Raw genomic sequence first — 19,944 nt, 5'->3', positions numbered from 1 at the left:
GCAGGGAGGGGCTGTTTGAGTGCTGACAGTGGTGCTTGTTTGCAGAGGCGATGAGGCCATGCGGCGTGGTCGCATCGTTTGTGTGCCACGGTGCGATGATTGCAGGTCAGCCAAACCCAGGTGTCGATGTATCAAATGGTTTTCAGGTTTGGATGGCTGTGCTGAGTGATTAAGTCCTTCCTCTCTGTGGATTTTTTTTTTTCTTATTTTTCCTGAGCTTACTGGAGGTGAAGAGTTTGAGCAAAAGCATTTGAGTTTGAGCTGAAGTGTAGTAGAGGAAAAGCAGCAAAACCCTGTTAGGATCAAGTCCAGTTCTGGGGCCTTCAGTTTAGGAAAGATGTTGAGTTGCTGGAATGTGTCCAGGGAAGGGCAACAAAGCTGGGGAGGGGTTTGGAGCACAGTCCTGTGAGGAGAGGCTGAGGGAGCTGGGGTTGCATAGCCTGGAGAAGAGGAGGCTCAGGGGAGACCTTATTGCTATCTACAACTCCCTGAAGGGAGGTTGTAGCCAGGTGGGGGCTGGGCTCTTCTCCCAGGCAAGCAGCACCAGAACAAGAGGGGACAGTCTCAAGCTGCACCAGGGGAAGTTTAGGCTGGATGTTAGGAAGAAGTTATTCACAGAGAGAGTGATTGCCCATTGGAATGTGCTGCCCAGGGAGGTGGTGGAGTCACCATCACTGGAGGTGTTTAGGAAGAGCCTGGATAGGGCACTTGGTGCCATGGTTTAGTTGATTAGATCGTGTTGGGTGATGGGTTGGACTTGATGATTTCGAAGGTCTTTTCCAACCTGGTCAGTTCTGTATTCTGTAAGATTAGAGGTACTATTCAGATTTGAAGCTGTATGAGAAGGACTTTGGATGCACCTTGGTCACAACAGCTTGAAGTAACAAATCTCACATTCTGGTAGTGCTGGTACATTTCTCTACCACCAAGGTTAAGGGATTTTGTAGGCTTTTAAAGCTGGAATCCCTTGGACTTGTTCTTTATGCACTATTAGGTCAAGGCTCAAAAAATTCTCTTTGCTGCTGCCTCACACACCAGTTGCTGTGACCTACTGGAAAATGTAACCCCTGATACATTGCCAAAGCCCACAGCTTTAAAAGCTTGAAGTGGTTGAACTGAATTTCTAGTTTTGAAATGGTATTAGGTCAAGATTTAGTATCTCTGACTCTTTCCAGTGCAAAAGGCATTTATAAAGGATAATGCTTTGTTGCAGCTGCCAACTTCTGACCTTTCTGTGGGGAGAAGGCTTTACCTTCTCATGGGGTTTCAGAAGATGATAGTAAGGTTTTAACAGGTAACTGTTGAGCAGGGAAACTAAGGTAAAAACCCTCAGTGACAGATCAGCAGAGCTAGGTTGTATTAGCCCCTTCAGCCTTGCATCATGCTTTGTCACCTTAAAAGGATGCTGTATTTTAGGGTGAAGCAATTAAAAAAAGGCAAATTTAAGATGCTGTTGGTATCTGTGCTGAGTTTGCCTGGATTTTGGAGGAGGACCTGTTGTTTTCAGCTGTCTACAAATGTGGAGTGGAATCGCTGCCAAATACATGAGGGAGTCATTCAGGCTGTTAAGACTTCAAAAAGCTTAAGCTGCTGATGTTGTGGCTGAAGCTTCAGAAACAGCACTGAGCAGGTGCCATGGATTTCATGTTGTGTGCATGTGGACCTGTAACACAACAAATATTGGCTGTGGTGGAAAACAAGTTAGTTTCCAAAGCTAAATCATAGTATCATACTATGATAGTATCAGTCAGGGTTGGAAGGGACCACAAGGATCATCTAGTTCCAACCCCCCTGCCATGGGCAGGGACACTCCACACTAGATCAGGCTGGCCAGAGCCTCATCCAGCCTGGGCTTAAACAGCTCCTGGGATGGGGCCCCAACCAGCTCCCTGGACAACCCATTCCAGGGCTTCACCACTCTCATGGGGAAGAACTTCCTCCTCACATCCAGCCTGAATCTCCCCACCTCCAGCTTCATTCCATTCCCCCTAGTCCTGGCACTACCTGAGATCCTGGGAAGTCCCTCTCCACCCTTCTTGTAGCCCCCTTCAGATACTGGAAGGCCACAATTAGGTCACCTCGGAGCCTTCTCTTCTCCAGACTGAACAGCCCCAACTCCTTCAGTCTGTCCTCATAGGAGAGGTGCTCCAGCCCTCTGCTCATCCTTGTGGCCCTGGACACCTTCCAGCACCTCCAGATCCTTCTTGTAATAGGGGCTCCAGAACTGGAGGCAGTGCTCCAGGTGGGGTCTCACCAGAGCTGAGTAGAGGGGGAGAATCACCTCCCTTGCCCTGCTGGCCACACTTCTCTTGCTGCAGCCCAGGATCTGATTGGATTTCTGGGCTGAAAATGCAGATTGAGAGCTCCTGTTGAGCTTCTGTTCCACCAGCACCCCCAAGTCCCTCTCCTCAGGGCTGCTTTCCAGCCAGTCCCTGCCCAGCCTGGATTTGTGCCTGGGATTGCCTCGACCCAGATGCAGGACCCTGCACTTGGTCTTGTTGAACCTCCTGAGGTTGGCTTGTGCCCAGCTCTGCAATCTGTCCAGGTCCCTCTGGATGGTCTCCCTTCCTTCCAGCTGTCTGCTGCACCACACAGCTTGGTGTCATCAGCAAACTTGCTGAGGGTGCACTCAATGCTACTGTCCATGGCACTCACAAAGATGTTGAACAAGCCTGGTCCCAGGGCTGATCCCTTTGATGACTTTAGGCACATGATTTCCGGTGAAAATCACAGGGTTTTCATAGCTGAATCTCTGATTCACTGTCACCATCTGGCTGGATGGAAGATTTGACAACCTGAACTCAGCATCTAGTAGACATGCATGTTTTCCAAATCTGAGATTGCTGTCTCAGTTGTACCTTCCAGAGCAGTGGGTTTTTGTGAGCAAGCAGGTCATCCCTGGGTGAGCTGTTTGGTATACTTCATGGCAGTTCCACATTGCCATCTGAATGCAACCAAAAAACAAATGGCCAGAGAAATGCATCTTTTTTCTCCTTTTCCAAATAAATTCTCTCCTTGTGTATGGGTAGTGTGTGGAACAAACAGCAGCACGTGCAAGCCATAACAGAGACTACCTCAGCTCCTCTGATGTGTCTTCTCTGTGGAGGTGTTGCAGTGAGCAGGAGCAGTGGCTTCTGCAAAAGAAGACAGCATAATGCATTGCTCTCATTTTAAACATGAAGAAGGAACAATGGCATTATGAATTTGATGTTGTGATTTTAGCCTGGAGAAGAGGAGGCTCAGGGGAGACCTTATGGCTCTCTACAGCTACCTGAAGGGAGGTTGTAGCCAGGTGGGGGTTGGTCTCTTCTCCCAGGCAACCAGCACCAGAACAAGAGGACACAGTCTAAAGCTGCACCAGAGGAAGTTTAAGCTGGAGGTGAGGAGAAAGTTCTTCACAGAGAGAGTTGTTGGCCATTGGAATGTGCTGCCCAGGGAGGTGATGGAGTCACCATCCCTGGAGGTGTTCAAAAAGGGATTGGGATGTGGCACTTGGTGCCATGGTTTAGTAGTCATGAGGTGTTGGGTGATAGGTTGGATTTGATGATCTTTGTGATCTTTTCCAACCTTATTGATTCTATGATTCTATGCTCTGTACAACTGCCTGAAGGGAGGTTGTAGCCAGGTTGGGGTTGGTCTCTTCTCTCAGTTAACCAGCACCAGAAGAGGACAGAATCATAGAAAAAGAGTCTCAAGACTCAAGAGAGTCTCAGGGTCTCAAGCTGTGCAGGGGGAAGTTTAGGCTTGATCATAGAAAGAAGTTCTTCACAGAAAGAGAGACTGCCCGTTGGCATGGGCTGCCCAGGGAGGTGCTGGGGTGGATGTCCCTGAAGGCGTTTAAGAAAAGACTGGATGAGGCACTTAGTGCCGTGGTCTAGTTGATTGGATGGGGCTGGGCGATCACTTGCACTTGATGATCTAGAAAGTCTTTTCCAACCTGGCTGATTCTGTGACTCTGTGATCTTAAGTGCAAAGATTTGGCTTTTCTTTTATGATTAGCTTTCTTGGAAGTTCCTGAGCTTTCTGATGTTGTTTTGCTGATGTTTGCTTGTCTAAATATGTGACCATAAAGGAGCTGCTACTTGAGAGCCTTTGCTCTTGCAGCTTTTGTGGTGTTTGGGTTTTTTTGATTGGGTTTTAGTTGCAAAACCATCTCCACTTCTTGAGTGCTGTGGCAGACTCCTTGACAAAAGCAAAGAGTATTGCCACAGGTGTGACAAGAAGATCTCCTTCCTATACAGAACTGGACCCAGTTGTCCATGTCCTGGAATATGCTTGTGACATACATGGCAGCTAACAAACATTCAGAATGTAGATGTTTCCATATTCTGTCCTATTTCCAGAGTAAATTTGGGTCTGAGGCACAGTGAGCATATAGATGAAATATCCTCATGGTGTCAAAGTTGGTAAACTCTGGACTTGGGAAGATGTGGGCTGTAGAGGTGCTGGTAGATGGTAGGCTGAACATGAGCCAGCAGTGTGCCCAGGCAGCCAAGAGGGCCAATGGCATCCTGGCCTGCACCAGGAACTGTGGCCAGCAGGAGCAGGGAGGTCATTCTGCCTCTGTACACTGCACTGGTTAGGCCACACCTCGAGTCCTGTGTCCAGTTCTGGGCCCCTCAGTTTAGGAAGGAGGTTGACTTGCTGGAAGGTGTCCAGAGAAGGGCAACAAAGCTGGGGAGGGGTTTGGAAGACAGCCCTGTGAGGAGAGACTGAGGGAGCTGGGGTTGTTTAGCCTGGAGAAGAGGAGACTCAGGAGTGACCTTACTGCTCTCTACAGCTACCTGAAGGGAGGTTGTAGACAGATGGATGTTGGTCTCTTCTCCCAGGCAGCCAGCACCAGAACAAGAAGACACAGTCTCAGGCTGCACCAGGGGAGATTCAGACTGGATGTTCAGAAGAAGTTCTACACAGAGAGAGTGATTGCCCATTGGAATGGGCTGCCTGGGGAGGTGGTGGGGTCACCATCACTGGAGGTGTTCAGGAGGAGACTTGATGGGGTGCTTGGTGCCATGGTTTAGTTGGTTAGATGGTGTTGGTTGATAGGTTGGACGCGATGATCTTGAAGGTCTCTTCCAACCTGGTCTGGTCTGGTCTGGTCTATTCTATTCTATTCATGACTTGCTTTTTATTGCTGTCTTCGAAGAAGTCTTCTTAAGCAGTCAAATAGTGTGACAAGAAAGCGAGGATCAGAGGAAAATTTAACAACAATTGCACTGAAACATGGCAGCCCTGAGACACGTGGCTTCGAAAGTTGTCTTTTCTCTGTGGCACAGAAAAGCTTCATTGTTAAGAAAAGAAAAGCCAGACCCGGTTTCTCCATCTGATAGAACTGCAGTGAATAATATAGTATCACAAATGCAGCATATCTGAGTAACTGGGGGTTTGGGGGACAGAATAGCCCTGCTAGGCTGGGCTTTGTACCTTGGAAAGGTAAAAATGTCTGCTGGTATCTCCCTGAAAACCTCACCAGGCTACTAATTCAGCAGAGCGTTTGGTGTCTTTGTTCTGCAGGTTTGTGTTAGTTTAACACAGTTTGTTATAAACAGGACTCAGTCCCATGAATGTCAGAGGCTGTTCTCCACAAATCTGAGCACTTCACTCTAAGAGAGACTAAAATGTTGACCTCAGGGCAGTATTGTGTCATTAAGCCATTGTCTGCAACCAGATAAATAAGTGACAGGACAAAGGTTATGTTGTAAGCCATTGCAGCAGCACTGAAACGTGTGAGTAATTGGAATGGCTTTGTGGAACTGAATATCAAGAGGCTAAGAAATAGGTGGGATTAAAGGCTACATATGAGTTGACTTTGCTGTTCTCACACTTAAATTGGAGCTGTGTTTGCTCAGTGAGCATGTGATGAGTCAGCTGCTCTGTGGGCACAGTTATCTTTGCTATCCCAAATCTGAACCTCTCAGAGTTACTGCACGTTAGTCTGTGGAAGGCACAAGAGGACTGTCCAGGGAAGTGGTGCAAGATTAGGAATATCAGCAGCTCTTGCTCTTATTCTGCTCCCCTTTACAAGTATGTGAAGCTATCTCCCTGAAAGCTTTTGGTTATCACAAGAGGAAAGTTCCCAAGCCATCTAGTTTATGATCATCTTATTCTCTTAACAATTTAGGTCTTGTTTGATCGTTAAGAGGGAGAGCAATGGGGCTAGTTGTCTTGCTCTCTTTAAAACCCCACATTAACTGTGGAAAGAAAGCATGCTTCTAGCTCTTTGCCTGATAAAAGCCAGGCTTAAGTGACTGGCAACCATGCTGAACCTTATGAAACAATGGTGAAATCACTTCCTGCTTTAACCTCCTTAACTGATAACAATCCTCAAGAATAAGCATAATAAAAAAGAAGGTACATATATCAAGTCATGCTAAGGATTCTCCTTGCAATGGTTGGCTGTCCCAAACTTAGCTGCCAGGTTTCATAATTGCAAGTGGAGTCTTTAAGTGACAACAAAATGCAAACTAGTTATTTTACATGCACTATTTTACTGCCCTTTGTCATTTTATACCAAATGAACATGTTTTATACAACCACATGTTTCCTTTCTAGCTTTCCCAGCACTCATTGCCTTATTTAAAATCATTACTGTTGCTTTATATGTTTCTTACATGAAGACCAATAAGCTTTGCAAGGTTTGTAGCTATTAGTTATGGGACAGCAAATAAATTTGTAAATACAGCAGATGACTTAAGTCTAAAAGAAAAGGTTTTATGTGGGGAATCCTTTTATTAATGAACTTTATATTAATGAACCTTTGTATTAATGTACTTGTTCCTCTTTGGAATTTGATCATCGTTATATCATAGAGAACCTACAACGCAGACTGTTGTAGATATATCTGTGTCAAATTTACCTTCAGGCATGTATGTGCAAATTACAAATACTTAGAAAATCTTGAGATGAAATCCCAACCCCCTAGGAAGTTGCCAAGGACTTTGCCGTTCACTTCAGTGGGCAAGAACTTGATTCCCATGAAATACGTAGTGCACAAAATAAACTGAGTTGGGAATAGTGCAGCCAGGCCTATGGATATATCTGATTTCTTACAGAAATCCTCTTGGACTAATCTTGCTGCTCTCTTTGTCTCCTGTGATTCCATTTCTGCAGTAGGCTCTGGGCTCTTCCAAAGTACAGCTCATCTCTCCACTCTGTCCTCAGTGCTCCTCCAGCAGGATCCCATACCTCTCAATCTGTGTAATCCTTTTATGTCTTTTTCATTTGCTATCAAAGCAAAAGTAACTGGTACTGTGGGTGGTTCGTTGCAAGTGGGGCCTGGGGAAAAGATGTGGAGATGCCCAGTTACTGACTTTCATGATGATATAATCCATGAGTCTTCTGTCAGCTTTGTCTGAAGTTGATCAGTGCATTTGAAAATTGGGTGGGACTGGGAAGGAACTGAGTTGTGTAAGTCCCGCTTACTTAAAGCAGATACTTGGGGTTTTCTTCCCATTGTGAGCATCATTATGTCAACAACCATGCAGCTTTTGGCAGAGTTAGGGCATAAATACAGCCTTTTAGGATGACCTGGCTTGCAAAGTTTCTTGCATGCAGGTTGTGAATGAGTAGCAGAATAGAATAGAATAGAATAGAATAGAATAAACCAGGTTGGAAGAGACCTTCAAGATCATCGTGTCCAACCTATCATCCAGCACCACCTAATCAACTAAACCATGCAACCAAGCATCCTGTCAAGCCTCACCCTGAACACCCCCAGCGATGGCGACCCCACCACCTCCTCAGGCAGCCCATTCCAGTGGGCAATCACTCTCTCTGTGCAAAACTTCCTCCTAACCTCCACCCTAAAACTCCCCTGATGCAGCCTGAGACTGTGTCCTCTTGTTCTGGTTGCCTGGGAGAAGAGACCAACCTCTGCCTCGCTACAACCCCCCTTCAGGTAGTTGTAGAGAGCAATAAGAAGTTACAGTCACTAAGCATTTCTCGAGCCAGCAAATGGAAGGAGCTCTTCATTTCTCTTCTTGAAGAGTCTGTGAATAGACTGTCCTAGGTAATTGCATCAGGTGAGCAGCTACTGCTGGATATGCAACTTGTCCCACTGTGGCCTCTGAAGGAACCTCTGCAGGACTCTAGAGTCTGAGATATCTTCTTGCTGTTCTGATTTGTACAGAAACACTACAAATTATAGTCAGCTTTTTAGGTCATTTACTGCTCTCTGTTAGTTTGACCTTTGATTATACAAAGGGGTTGTGGGGAGAGAAGTTAGTACTAAAAGAAATTTTTAGTCAATGAATGTTTGTGTCTGTAGCTGCACTTTCTCTCTTGCACAAAACAGTTTACAGTTGCTTTATGGCAGTGGGTTTTGTTTCAGCTTTTTAGCTAAGGTGGGTGTTAATTTGCCATAGCTGCTGGGCATTGTGCTGTCTTTAGGTGAGCTCCACAGTGTGTGTCAGGAGGATCAGGTGCAACATCTGAGTAGTTAATAGGATCAGGGAAAATGGACCTGGAATTTTGTGTCAGAGAGCTTTCTCCTCATTGTCCTCAACAGTTACTGCCACTGAAAGTTACAGTAGTCAAAATCCTAAGAAGAAAGCTCTGTATGACTTCTGAAAGCATCTTTTTCTGCTTTAGTACATTGTTGCATTGTTAAATACAGTTCTCCCCTTTTAGTATTATCTTGGATATAAATAGTCTGGAGAAGGCTTATAAAGTAATTTATTGTCGATGTCATTGTCCCTTTCTACGTGACAGAACAGGGGATCATGCACCCTTCCCACAGGGCTTCTCTGCATGCTCCAGAGAATACCAGACTTGCTTAATTTTCTTCCCATTTCATAAAGACAGACCTGTTGATGCCAAGTGGATGGGTGAGCAGATGGATTTTCATGGGTGACTTGGTCAAATCAGTTCATGTCATCTTACTGGGTGTGTGCTTCACAATAACTAGCCTGTTACAAACCACAGACCCACTGCTCCGTGTACAGCTCTGTGCTACTGTGACTTCGTCCAGCTTGTTAAGTACATCTTTACTGATGATCTCATGAGGGGTTTGAGTCACTCATCAGTACATTTGCAGGTGACACCAAGTTGGGAGCAGGTGTTGATCAGTTAGAGGGTACAAGGGCTCTGCAGAGGGACCTTGACAGGCTGGACAGATGGGCAGAGTCCAGTGGGACGGCATTTAACAAGTCCAAGTGCCAGGTGCTGCACTTTGGCCACAGCAACCCCATGCAGAGCTACAGGCTGGGGACAGAGTGGCTGGAGAGCTGCCAGACAGAGAGGGACCTGGGGGTGTTGATTGACAGCTGGCTGAACATGAGCCAGCAGTGTGCCCAGGTGGCCAAGAAGGCCAATGGCATCCTGGCCTGCATTAGGAATAGTGTGGCCAGCAGGAGCAGGGAAGCCAATAAGTCCAACCTGTCACCCAACACCTCATGACTACTAAACCACAGCACCCAGTGCCACGCCCAGTCCCCTCTTGAACACCTCCAGGGATGGTGACTCCACCACCTCCCTGGGCAGCACATTCCAATGGCTAACAACTCTCTCCTCACCTCCAGCCTAAACCTTCCCTGGCACAGCTTGAGACTGTGTCCTCTTTTTCTGGTGCTGGTTGCCTGGGAGAAGAGACCAACCCCCTCCTGGCTACAACCTCCCTTCAGGTAGTTGTAGAGAGCAGTGAGGTCACCCCTGAGCCTCCTCTTCTCCAGGCTAAGCAACCCCAGCTCCCTCAGCCTCTCCTCACAGGGCTGTGCTCAAGGCCTCTCCCCAGCCTCGTTGCCCTTCTCTAGACACATTCAAGTGTCTCAATGTCCTTCTTAAACTGAGGGGCCCAGAACTGGACACAGGACTCAAGGTGTGGCCTAACCAATGCAGAGTCCAGGGGCACAATGACTTCCCTGCTCCTGCTGGCCACACTATTCCTGATGCAGGCCAGGATGCCATTGGCCTTCTTGGCCCCCTGGGCACATTGCTGGCTCAGATCTGTGTTGCTGCTGTGTCAGAAAAATTGAATGCCCTTTGTCATCCAATGGCTGACCTCATTGATCTTAAAGATCTAAACCATTCTATGATTTGCATTCTAATGGAGGTCCACTTATATCAGAGGACCTGGATTTTTTCTCTTTACGCCTTTTTTAGGCCTCTTTTAAGCATTAGAGTAGCTTATTACAGCTTGATTGCTTTCATCCAAAGTGCATTTGTGTCAATGACAGAATGAGAGCTTTGTTGACATTAGTCACAGAGATGATGCAGAAGTCTGAAGTATATTGGTTTTGAGAATCTGTTGAAAGTACTGCATTTTCAGGTTATTGGAGACATGAGGTTAGGAGTGAGAATTGATGTTTTGGCCTAAACTAGGGAAAAATAGGTAGTTTTTGTAGCAGAAGGAGCCAAAGATGACTGGTTATTCTCTAAAGTTTATTCTTGCTGTCTAAGAAGCTGCTGATCAAGTCACAAATTCGCTCTCCTTCACATCCATAAATATTCTTGGTGCTGTGTGAAGAGTTTCAGCTTGTAGTGCATGAGTGTGTCTGTGTTCTGTGGGGGGGATGTCTTGTGCAGCTGGAGCTCTGCAGTCAATGGCTACAAGCTCTTCAGAAGGTACAGACAAGGAAGGAGAAGTGGTGGGGTGCTTCTGTGTATTAGGGACTGTTACAAATGCTTAGAACTTAATTATAATGATGATGGGATTGAGTGTCTATGGCTCAGAATCAGGGGGAAGCCCATAAGGCTGATCTTGTGGGGGAATCTGTCACATACCACCCAATCAGGGCAGAGAGGCAGGTGAGACATTCTGTAAGTAGCTGGGAGAAGCATTGCATTACAGGATCACAGGATGCCAGGGGTTGGAAGAGATCACTGAGTCCAACCCTCCTGCCAGAGCAGGACTATATTGTCTATCAGAGGTCACATAGGAATGCATCTATATGGGTCTTGAAAGTCTCCAGAGAAGGAGACTCCACAACCTCTCTGGGCAGCCTACTCCAGGGCTCTGTGGCCCTTACAGTAAAGAAGTTGTTCCTCATGTTGAGGTGGAACTTCCTGTGGTGTAGTCTACATCCCTTGCCCCTTGTCCTATCACAGGGTACAAGTGAGAAGAGGCTCTCCCTCCCTTCTTGACACCCATCTCAGTCTTCTCTCCAGACTAAGCAGCCCAGATCTCTCAGCCTTTCCTCATAAGGCAGTGTTCCAGTCCCCTGATCATCCTTGTAGCCCTCTGTTGGACTCTCTCCAGCAGATCCCTGTTCTTCTTGAACTGGGGAGCCCAAATCTAGCTGCAATATTCCAGGTGAGGTCTCACCAGGGCAGAGTAGCAGGGGAGGAGAACCTCCCTCAATCTGCTGGACACATTCTTCTTAATGCACCCCAGGACACCATTGGCCTTCTATAACATGTACATCTCCAACAGGTGTATTTCTGTGAGTAAAGTACATCACTGTTAATTGATGAGTTGCTCCTTTGCACTTAAGATGTTCTTTTTGGTGCAGATGATAATTCCTGACAAGTTTCAGTAGTTGTGTGTGTTGTGGGTGGAAGTGGCTGCATCTGGAAGTGTCTGTGAGACTCTCTAGGACTTCTAGTGTCACTCCAGAATGCCTAAGCATTGTGGCACATCAGCCCATGAAGTCCTGGAGATGCACTGTACTGGTGCATGAGAGCTGTGCAAGAAGGTAGCCAGATTACTTGCCAATCACAATAAAAAATGGACTGAGGAAATTGCAGGATGGTGGGGGGGGTCCTGGCCAGCAGCAGTGAAGCCAGCAAAGGGGGAAGCACCCAGAGGTGAATATGTTAGTAAGGGGGTTCTGCAGAAATCAGTGACTGTAATTACAAAATGACAATAGAGTGGGATTTACAGACATCACACACATTGCTGCTGCATAAATTGTGAGGGCATGACCATCAGACTGCACAGCCTGATCCCTAGGAAATCTGGATCCATTTATTGTTGCAATTCAATACTTCAGTGTCAGGAGTGCACACAGGCTCTGGAAAGAGGAGGCAAGGCACAGAGTGCAGGCATGCAGGTGTGTTGCTGGGCAGAAGAAGGGAGTAGTGAGAGTATATACACCAGCAATGTACTGCTGACAATTCCAGTACTGATGGAATAGGGAGAGGGTGGAAAAGGAGCAGGTTTTGTGGAGGTGGCCTGCTAAGAGGCAGGGAGACCAACTAATTGAGTCCATCATCAGTAAATTTGCTGATGACACCAAGCTGGGGGCAGGACTTGATCTGCTGGAGGGTAGAGAGGCTCTGCAGAGGGACCTGGACAGGCTGGGCAGATGGGCAGAGGCCAAGGGCAGGAGATTGAACACATCCAAGTGCCGGGTTCTGCACATTGGCCACAGCAACCCCATGCAGAGCTACAGGCTGGGGTCAGAGTGGCTGGAGAGCAGCCAGGCAGAGAGGGACCTGGGGGTGCTGGTCCCTGGTAGGCTGAACATGAGCCAGCAGTGTGCCCAGATGGCCAAGAAGGCCAATGGCATCCTGGCCTGCATCAGGAACAGTGTGGCCAGCAGGAGCAGGGAGGTCATTCTGCCCCTGTACACTGCACTGGTTAGGCCACACCTTGAGTCCTGTGTCCAGTTCTGGGCTCCCCAGTTCAGGAAGGATGTTGACTTGCTGGAAGGTGTCCAGAGAAGGGCAACAAAGTTGGTGAGGGGTTTGGAGCACAGCCCTGTGAGGAGAGGCTGAGGGAGCTGGTGTTGCTTAGCCTGCAGGAGTCTCAGGAGAGACCTTCTTGCTCTCTACAACTACCTGAAGGGAGGTTGTGGACAGGTGGGGGTTGGTCTCTTCTCCCAGGCACCCAGCACCAGAACAAGAGGACACAGTCACCATCACTGGAGGTGTTTAGGAGGAGACTGGATGGGGTGCTTGGTGCCATGGTTTAGTTGATTAGATGGTGTTGGATGAGAGGCTGGACTCAATCTCAAAGGTCTTTTCCAACCTGGTTAATTCTGTTCTATTCTATTTAAATAATAAACCCCAAATGTTTAGTGCTTACCCCTTGGGGTTTTTTGCTTGAGACGTGTATGAAGAAAGTGCCTGGGTGACAGCTAAGGAAGCCATTTCTGCAGCATTTCTGTGATCTTACAACTGCAGTTCTTTTGCTCTTGAGGAACCTGAGTAAGGTGCCTTTCTGGTTAGGCTGCACCTTGAGTATTGTGTCCAGTTCTGGGCCCCTCAGTTTAGGAAGGAGGTTGACTTGCTGGAGCGTGTCCAGAAAAGGGCAACAAGGTTGGTGAGGGGTTTGGAGCACAGCCTTGTGAGGAGAGGCTGAGGGAGCTGGGGTTGCTTAGCCTGGAGAGGAGGAGGCTCAGGGGTGACCTTATTGCTCTCTGCAACTACCTGAAGGGAGGTTGTAGTGAGGCAGAGGTTGGTCTCTTCTCCCAGGCAACCAGTTCCAGAACAAGAGGGCACAGTCTCAGGCTGCGTCAGGGGAGGTTTAGGCTGGAGGTTAGGAGGAAGTTTTACACAGAGAGAGTGATTGCCCACTGGAATGGGCTGCCTGAGGAGGTGGTGGGGTCGCCGTCGCTGGGGGTGTTCAGGGCGAGGCTTGACAGGATGCTTGGTTGTATGGTTTAGTTGATTAGGTGGTGTTGGATGATAGGTTGGACACGATGATCTCGAAGGTCTCTTCCAACCTGGTTTATTCTATTCTATTCTGGCTTTGATTTTGCACTCTGGGCATATATGCCATTCATGTAGTACTATGTAGTACTCATGTATAGTATCAGGAAGCTAAGCCTGCAGGTGCTGAGAAGGCTTTCTTGGGAGATGGACATATTAGGTCAGCCTGCCACAAAATTCAGTTTACTGGTTATAAACTGTAGTGATTAAGAGGCACAGGACAGTGAAAGCCTATGTTTAAAGTTCTTTGTGTGAGGCTTTTAAATGTTTGAGGGTTTTTGTTGCTGGGTTTTTTTGTTTGTTTTTTGTTTGGTTGGTTTTTTCCATGATTGATTTGGATGATTCCTTTATTGACTAATGCTGAACAAGTGACTGGAGGGTCAAAATTGAATCCACCATAGTCTTTACAATGCCCTTGGCCCTGCATGAAAGTCCACATTGTGCCAGGGACAGAAGGGTTATTTGCTAGTTCACATTTGTATTGGCGTGGCCACCTTCACGTGTCCGGCACCATGGCAATAGAGGGGATAGCCAAGATGAATTTGTGAGCTACAGCACATGCATGGGAAATGGAACCCCTGGAAAGTGGTGTTTGCTTTGACCCACCCTTTCTTGCTATTTCTGGAAGAACTGCTTAAAAATGAGAGAGATGCTGCAGCTAGAGGTGTTTATGAGGTAAGGGATGAGTTGTTTGGTTGGGTTTTTGTCAAAAGTGACTTGTGATTGGGTGTCTTGCACTGTGAAGCATATTGCCAGTCAGACTCTATGCACCTAGGTGGGGGCACACTGTGTTTTATAAAGCAGATACTGTGGTGGTACAGAAGGCAAGGATATGAGACTATTGGCAGTTGAAGCAAATGCTGGCTTCTTGGTCTAACTGTTGCCCTAGTGCTAGGTAGGTCTGATTTGCTCCCCTGATGCTTGCTAAGGACACTTACCTGGGCATGAGCAGGAGGTGCACAACGTGTCCAGCAGATGCCAGTGCTGTGGAGAGCGTTTGGAGGTCCATTTTCTGTCTTTCTGAGGTTGGATGAGTGCTGCTTCTGGCTGCTGATGACTCCTTCCTCTCTGGGGAAAGGTCTCTCCTGTTCTGCCTGGTTTGTCCTGTTGAACAGACTTGTATGCCCTGTGCAGTTTATTGCCTGGAATGGAATTCTTGAATTCCCTACATTAATTTCCTTTGAAATAGTGTGGGTGAAGTGCTTGGCTCTGAAAACAGCCATGGCAGCAATTCAGAGTGATCCAGCGTGCTCTAACCCACAGACTGCAGCACCCAGGAATCCTACCCTAAATCAGTGCATAAGGGAGAAGTGATTAAAGAAAGGCCCTATTCTGTTACCTGTTCCATCAAACAATTGTGCAGTGGCTTTGTAGTTGTTGAGGAGCAGTGTGAGTTAGTCTCACCAGCAGAAAAATTTACTGTCTGGCTTCTGCAAAGGGAGGTTTAAGCCTCAGTGGTAAGAGATGATTGAATTGTGCCTGGATTAAAAGAAAGGTTCCATGGATGTGGAGGGAGAAGAGACTGAGATCATGTCTGCTTGGTCGCACTCTGATGTTAGAGCTGGAGCTTTACCCTGCAGTTACTGAGTCCTGCTGTCACCCAGTCTGCTCACTGTGTCCTTCTTTCAGAGACAGGATGGCTTTTGTTTCCCAGGGTGTTTCTGGAATCTTGAGAATGTGATGTTTTTGTGCTCGTGGGCACCAAAGTGCAAGTATCACCTTTGTTTATGTGGAGAGGAATTTAAATGAGATTATTTCCCTCAGCTGCTCAGAGCTTCTCTGTCTTTCTTTTTTTTTACAGTAACTCTCATTAGCTTGTGCTATTATATTGCAAACAGAAAAAGTAATGGTTAGTTTCAGAAGAAATAAAAGCAAAGGAATTAGGATCTATGAATCTGTAGGCATGAGGGGTAGAAAGCAATGCATTCAACTTCCAAGATCTCTGATGATAGTGTCAGTTCTGAAGTACTGTGCTGTTAAACTGTTCTTTATAGTATTTCTGTCTTGTAGCTTCATCCTTCTCAGAGAGGTTGAAATAAATGCAGTTACTAAAGGGATGAATCTTATTTTGGGTTAGAATAGAATAGAATAGACCAGGTTGGAAAAGACTTTTGAGATATCATGTCCAACTATCAACCAACACCACCTAATCAACTAACCCATGGCACCAAGCACCCCATCCAGTCTCTTCCTAAACACCTCCAGTGATGGTGACTCCACCACCTCCCTGGGCAGCACATTCCAATGGCCAGTCCCTCTTTCTGTGAAGAACTTCTTCCTAACATCCAGCCTAAACCTCCCCTGGCACAGCTTGAGACTGTGTCCTCTTGTTCTGGTGCTGGTTGCCTGGGAGAAGAGACCACCCCCCTCCTGGCTACAGCCTCCCTTCAGGTAGTTGTAGAGAGCAAGAGCTGAGCCTCCTCTTCTCCAGGCTAAGCAACCCCAGCTCCCTCAGCCTCTCCTCACAGGGCTGTGCTCCAGACCCCTCCCCAGCTTTGTTGCCCTTCTCTGGACACGCTCCAGTAAGTCAACATCTTTCCTAAACTGAGGGGCCCAGAACTGGACACAGTACTCAAGGTGTGGCCTAACCAGTGCAGTGTACAGGGGCAGAATGACCTCCCTGCTCCTGCTGGCCACACTGTTCCTGATGCAGGCCAGGATGCCCTTGGCCTTTCCAGAGCTTAATCGTACTGCATTTGATTCCGTCCACATAGTCTGACTTGCATGACAATCTGTCTTCTAACAAGTTATCTCCACCCTTCTTCTTCTGCCCCTCCAAAGCACAGGATTGCCCTGGCTGATGTCAAGTGGTCACAATATTCCAAATTTTTCTTAAGTGTCTGTTAAAGTGTGTTGCTGTATTGCCCCCCTCAAAATAGGTGCTCAACAAACAAAGAGGAAACAAACGCTTCTCCAGGTACTCTGTCAAGGTAGCACATAGCTGTGACATCTGTTAGGTGTACTCTTTGTCACCCTATTTTGTCAGTTGCATTAGTAGAGCTCTTTCTGCTTTCCTGGATTATTTGGGACTCTGACTCTGTTAAATATGAGTCAGCAGTGTGCCCAGGTGTCTCGGTCCGGAGAGGGAAGGAGACTAGTTCTTTTGAATTTTCCCGTGTTGTGAAATTAATGGGCACAAACGAGGCCAAAATATCAACAGCTAGACTATTTATTACATAGAGAAAATGGAAATAAGAAGGGGAGAGGGAGAAGATAGAGAGGGAGAGAGAGAAGAGGAAAGGAATCATATTACCACACCCCTCACCCACCCCAAGACAGTTTGAGTCTGTGGAGGAAAGATGCTGGGTTTGTAGAGAAAGAGTGCTGAGGCTTTGGCTGGAGAATAGATGAGGTCCCTCTGGGCAGCGTGGGTCAGCTCCATGAGTGGCAGCAAGCGGGACTTAGGACACGGAGAGAGGGTTCAGTCTGCTTCCTTCCTTCTCAGCGGCATGGTCCTCCTTCAGCGTTTTTCTCTCTGCGTTTTTCTTCCTCCATTGCGGTTTTCTTCCTCTGCGGTTTTCTTCCTGCTAAGCCAGTAGTGGTCAAGCCTTTTATACAGTTTTTAGTCCTTAGGTATGTGTCCGAGCATTGTCCCTCAGGAATTCAGGAGCCAGGAAATCATAAGTATCCAGATATCGTTCCCCAGGAAATCTTTCTGTGTATTCATGTGAGTTTGGACAGTGGTCTGGATGGAGGGGGGGGGGGCCTCCGCCTCCTTCCTCTCCCTCTCCCTGCCTACCCACTTATCACACATCAGGAGACAGGTGGAGAGTCCATTGACTCATCACCTGCCCTTCCTGGGGGTATCTGATAGCTAGGAATGATCTTGTGCTGGCTGGGTCCTTGGGTCATTGTTATAGGCCAGCTGCAGTCCAGTGTTATCACGATGCAATCGCAAGGTGATTTGCATCCAGGATTGGTATGGTCTGGGCAAGCAGCAAGTGATTTTATCTTTGTTGAGTCACACCAGGAGTAGACTCTTACACCAGGTGGCCAAGGAAGCCAAGGGCACCCTGGCTTGGATTAGAAACACTGTGGCCAGCAGCGACAGGGAGGTGATATCCCCCTGTACCCAGCACTGGTGAGGCCACACCTTGAGTACTGTGTTCGGTTCTGGGCCCCTCACTCTAGTAAGAGCATTGAAGTTCTGGAGCATGTTCAGAGAAGGGTGACAAGGCTGGTGAAGGGCCTGGAGCACATGGCCTACAAGGAGCATCTGAGGGAGCTGGGGTTGTTCAGTCTGGAGAAGAGGCTGAGGGGAGACCTCATTGCTCTCTGCAACTACCAGAAGGGAGGTTGGAGTAAGGAGTGGGCAGCCTCTTCTCTTTGATGGCAAGCAACATGACTACAGCCAGGGGAGCTTCAGGCTGGGTGTTTGGAAATATTTCTTCACAGAGAGGACAAACACTGGAATGGTCTGCCCAGGGCAGTGGTGGAGTCACCATCCCTGGCGGTGTTTAAGCAGTGTGTGGACCTGGTGCTGACCCTTCAGTGATGGATCGTAGGTTGGATTGGATGATCTTTGAGGGCCATTCAACTGGATGTTTTCTGTGATTCAGTGGTTTTAGTACACTGAACATCTCACAGGCAGTCAGTACTGTCAGTGTGAAACATTCAGAAGAGCAGTTACCAAGATGTCAGGCAATAATTAGTGGGCTTCATTTTCTTAGAGTCTCCCCCCACATCTGGGAACGAGTAACAGCTGCCAGCTCGACAGGGTTAGGCATTATTCCTGTGACCCGTTTGGTTCTGAGAGATTGTGTTAAGGAAGTACATATATGTGTGGATGGCAGAACAGATTATTTTTTTTTTTTTTTGCCAAAATACACCAATCATAATGAATAAATGAAGCTTCTGTCCAAAACTGAGATTCCCAGGCACAGACCTGCACTTCCCACCTCTCCTCCCTCACATCCCCTGTCCTCCCATCTTCACTTCTTCCCTCGTAGCCTTCCCCTTGATCTGACTTTCCATGGTCAGCAAAATCTGATCCTAAGAGAAAAATACATCATCTAGCTGCACAAGGTCCAGTGCCTAGTGTTGATTTTCCAGATGCACATAGGTACCTTCAGGTAACGGTTTTGAAGGAGATGTGTTATTTCCTTAGCAGGTGGAAGTTGAAGTTTACCGGAGAGATTCTAAGAAGCTTCCCGGCCTGGGAGACCCTGATATAGACTGGGAAGAGAGTGTCTACTTGAACCTCATCCTGCAGAAGGTAACAGTGATGCTTATCTAATTATTCATGCCAGAGAGGTTCCAGGGTAGGCTTTGCTCTGTCTCCTTTCCCACCTTGCTTGAGGGATTTGAACACTTCTGGATAGAAAGAAAACAATGGCTTCAGCTTTGCTTTTCAGAGTCTAAATCAGCATAAGCTGAGATGGTTGCTATTTTTTTCCTCAAAACATTTTCAATCTATCCAGCAAAGCTGGGCCAAATGTTATGCTACATACCATTTTTAGTATTTTTTTTTCAGTATGGAGGGCTTTGTCAAATTTAATGCTTTGAGAGTGGAGGAGACTCTTAAACAAGAAATATTTCCCTAACAGTTCACAGTACTGGTGCAGGTGAGAAAGGGAACTGCTAAATGGAAATGCAGAAAGTGAAGCTGTTGTGTATTACCCTGAGAGTTCACTGCTCTTGACATCAGAAGTTTAGTAAAGCTTTTGTGGTGGTGGTGGAAGAAATTATTTCTTTAATTAACTCACGGGTTGTTTAGTTATTGCATGTATTACATTGGCACTTGGGGAAGTTACACATTACTGTAGTCACTTGAGATCCCTTAAAAGTTAGTGATTATGATCTCAGACTGCTGGTTCATTGCACACATCCTGGAAAATAAATGGGTTTAATTCTCTCTCCTTCCCCCTAAAAGTCTCATTGCAGAGCTTCTCTGCACCTTTGTTGCTGAATAAAACCAGAATCTGTTTGCTACAGTCAGGACTCAGGGATGGTGTTACAGCTGGGCATTGCTGTCCACAGCTATCATGCTTGCTCCTTACAAGTTTATTTCAGGTTGTTTGACAGGCTAGCTTAATGGGCTCTCGCCTCTCGAATATGTTGCTTGGGTTCGTTTGTGCTTCTGTTTTTCCCTTTTGGAAGGGGGGATATATTTTCCATTTCTACATTAAAGTGTGCTTGTGGGTGTCATACTTATTACCCAGCAGACCAGTATGCCAAGCAGCATCAGCTGGAGTTTCTTTACCCATGGGTGACGAACCTCAGCAAGCATCTGCACGAAAGATTTCAGTATCGCTGTGCTAACAAACACAGGTTTGAACATTGTAGGAGTTTCAGTACAGCAGAGAAAACAGCAACATCAAAACACCTTACCATTTAGCTAGGGTAGGGTAGGGT

At 47.0% G+C, this 19,944-nt stretch overlaps 1 protein-coding gene across 1 annotated transcript in view; it reads left to right on the top strand.

Moving 5' to 3' along the window:
• Nucleotides 1-19,944, top strand: part of KIAA0930 (KIAA0930 ortholog) — an 84,590-nt gene that overhangs the window by 41,132 nt on the left and 23,514 nt on the right. Inside the window, exon 3 of the mRNA XM_054173846.1 lies at nucleotides 18,698-18,805. Coding sequence (XP_054029821.1) covers nucleotides 18,698-18,805 — 108 coding nt within the window. The remainder of the gene's footprint in view (nucleotides 1-18,697; nucleotides 18,806-19,944) is intronic.

Source organism: Dryobates pubescens, chromosome 27, assembly GCF_014839835.1.
Source record: "Dryobates pubescens isolate bDryPub1 chromosome 27, bDryPub1.pri, whole genome shotgun sequence".
NCBI classification, from domain to species: domain Eukaryota; kingdom Metazoa; phylum Chordata; class Aves; order Piciformes; family Picidae; genus Dryobates; species Dryobates pubescens.
The sequence above is the reverse complement of the archived record's forward strand: the minus strand, read 5'-3'. Positions and strand labels throughout refer to the sequence as shown.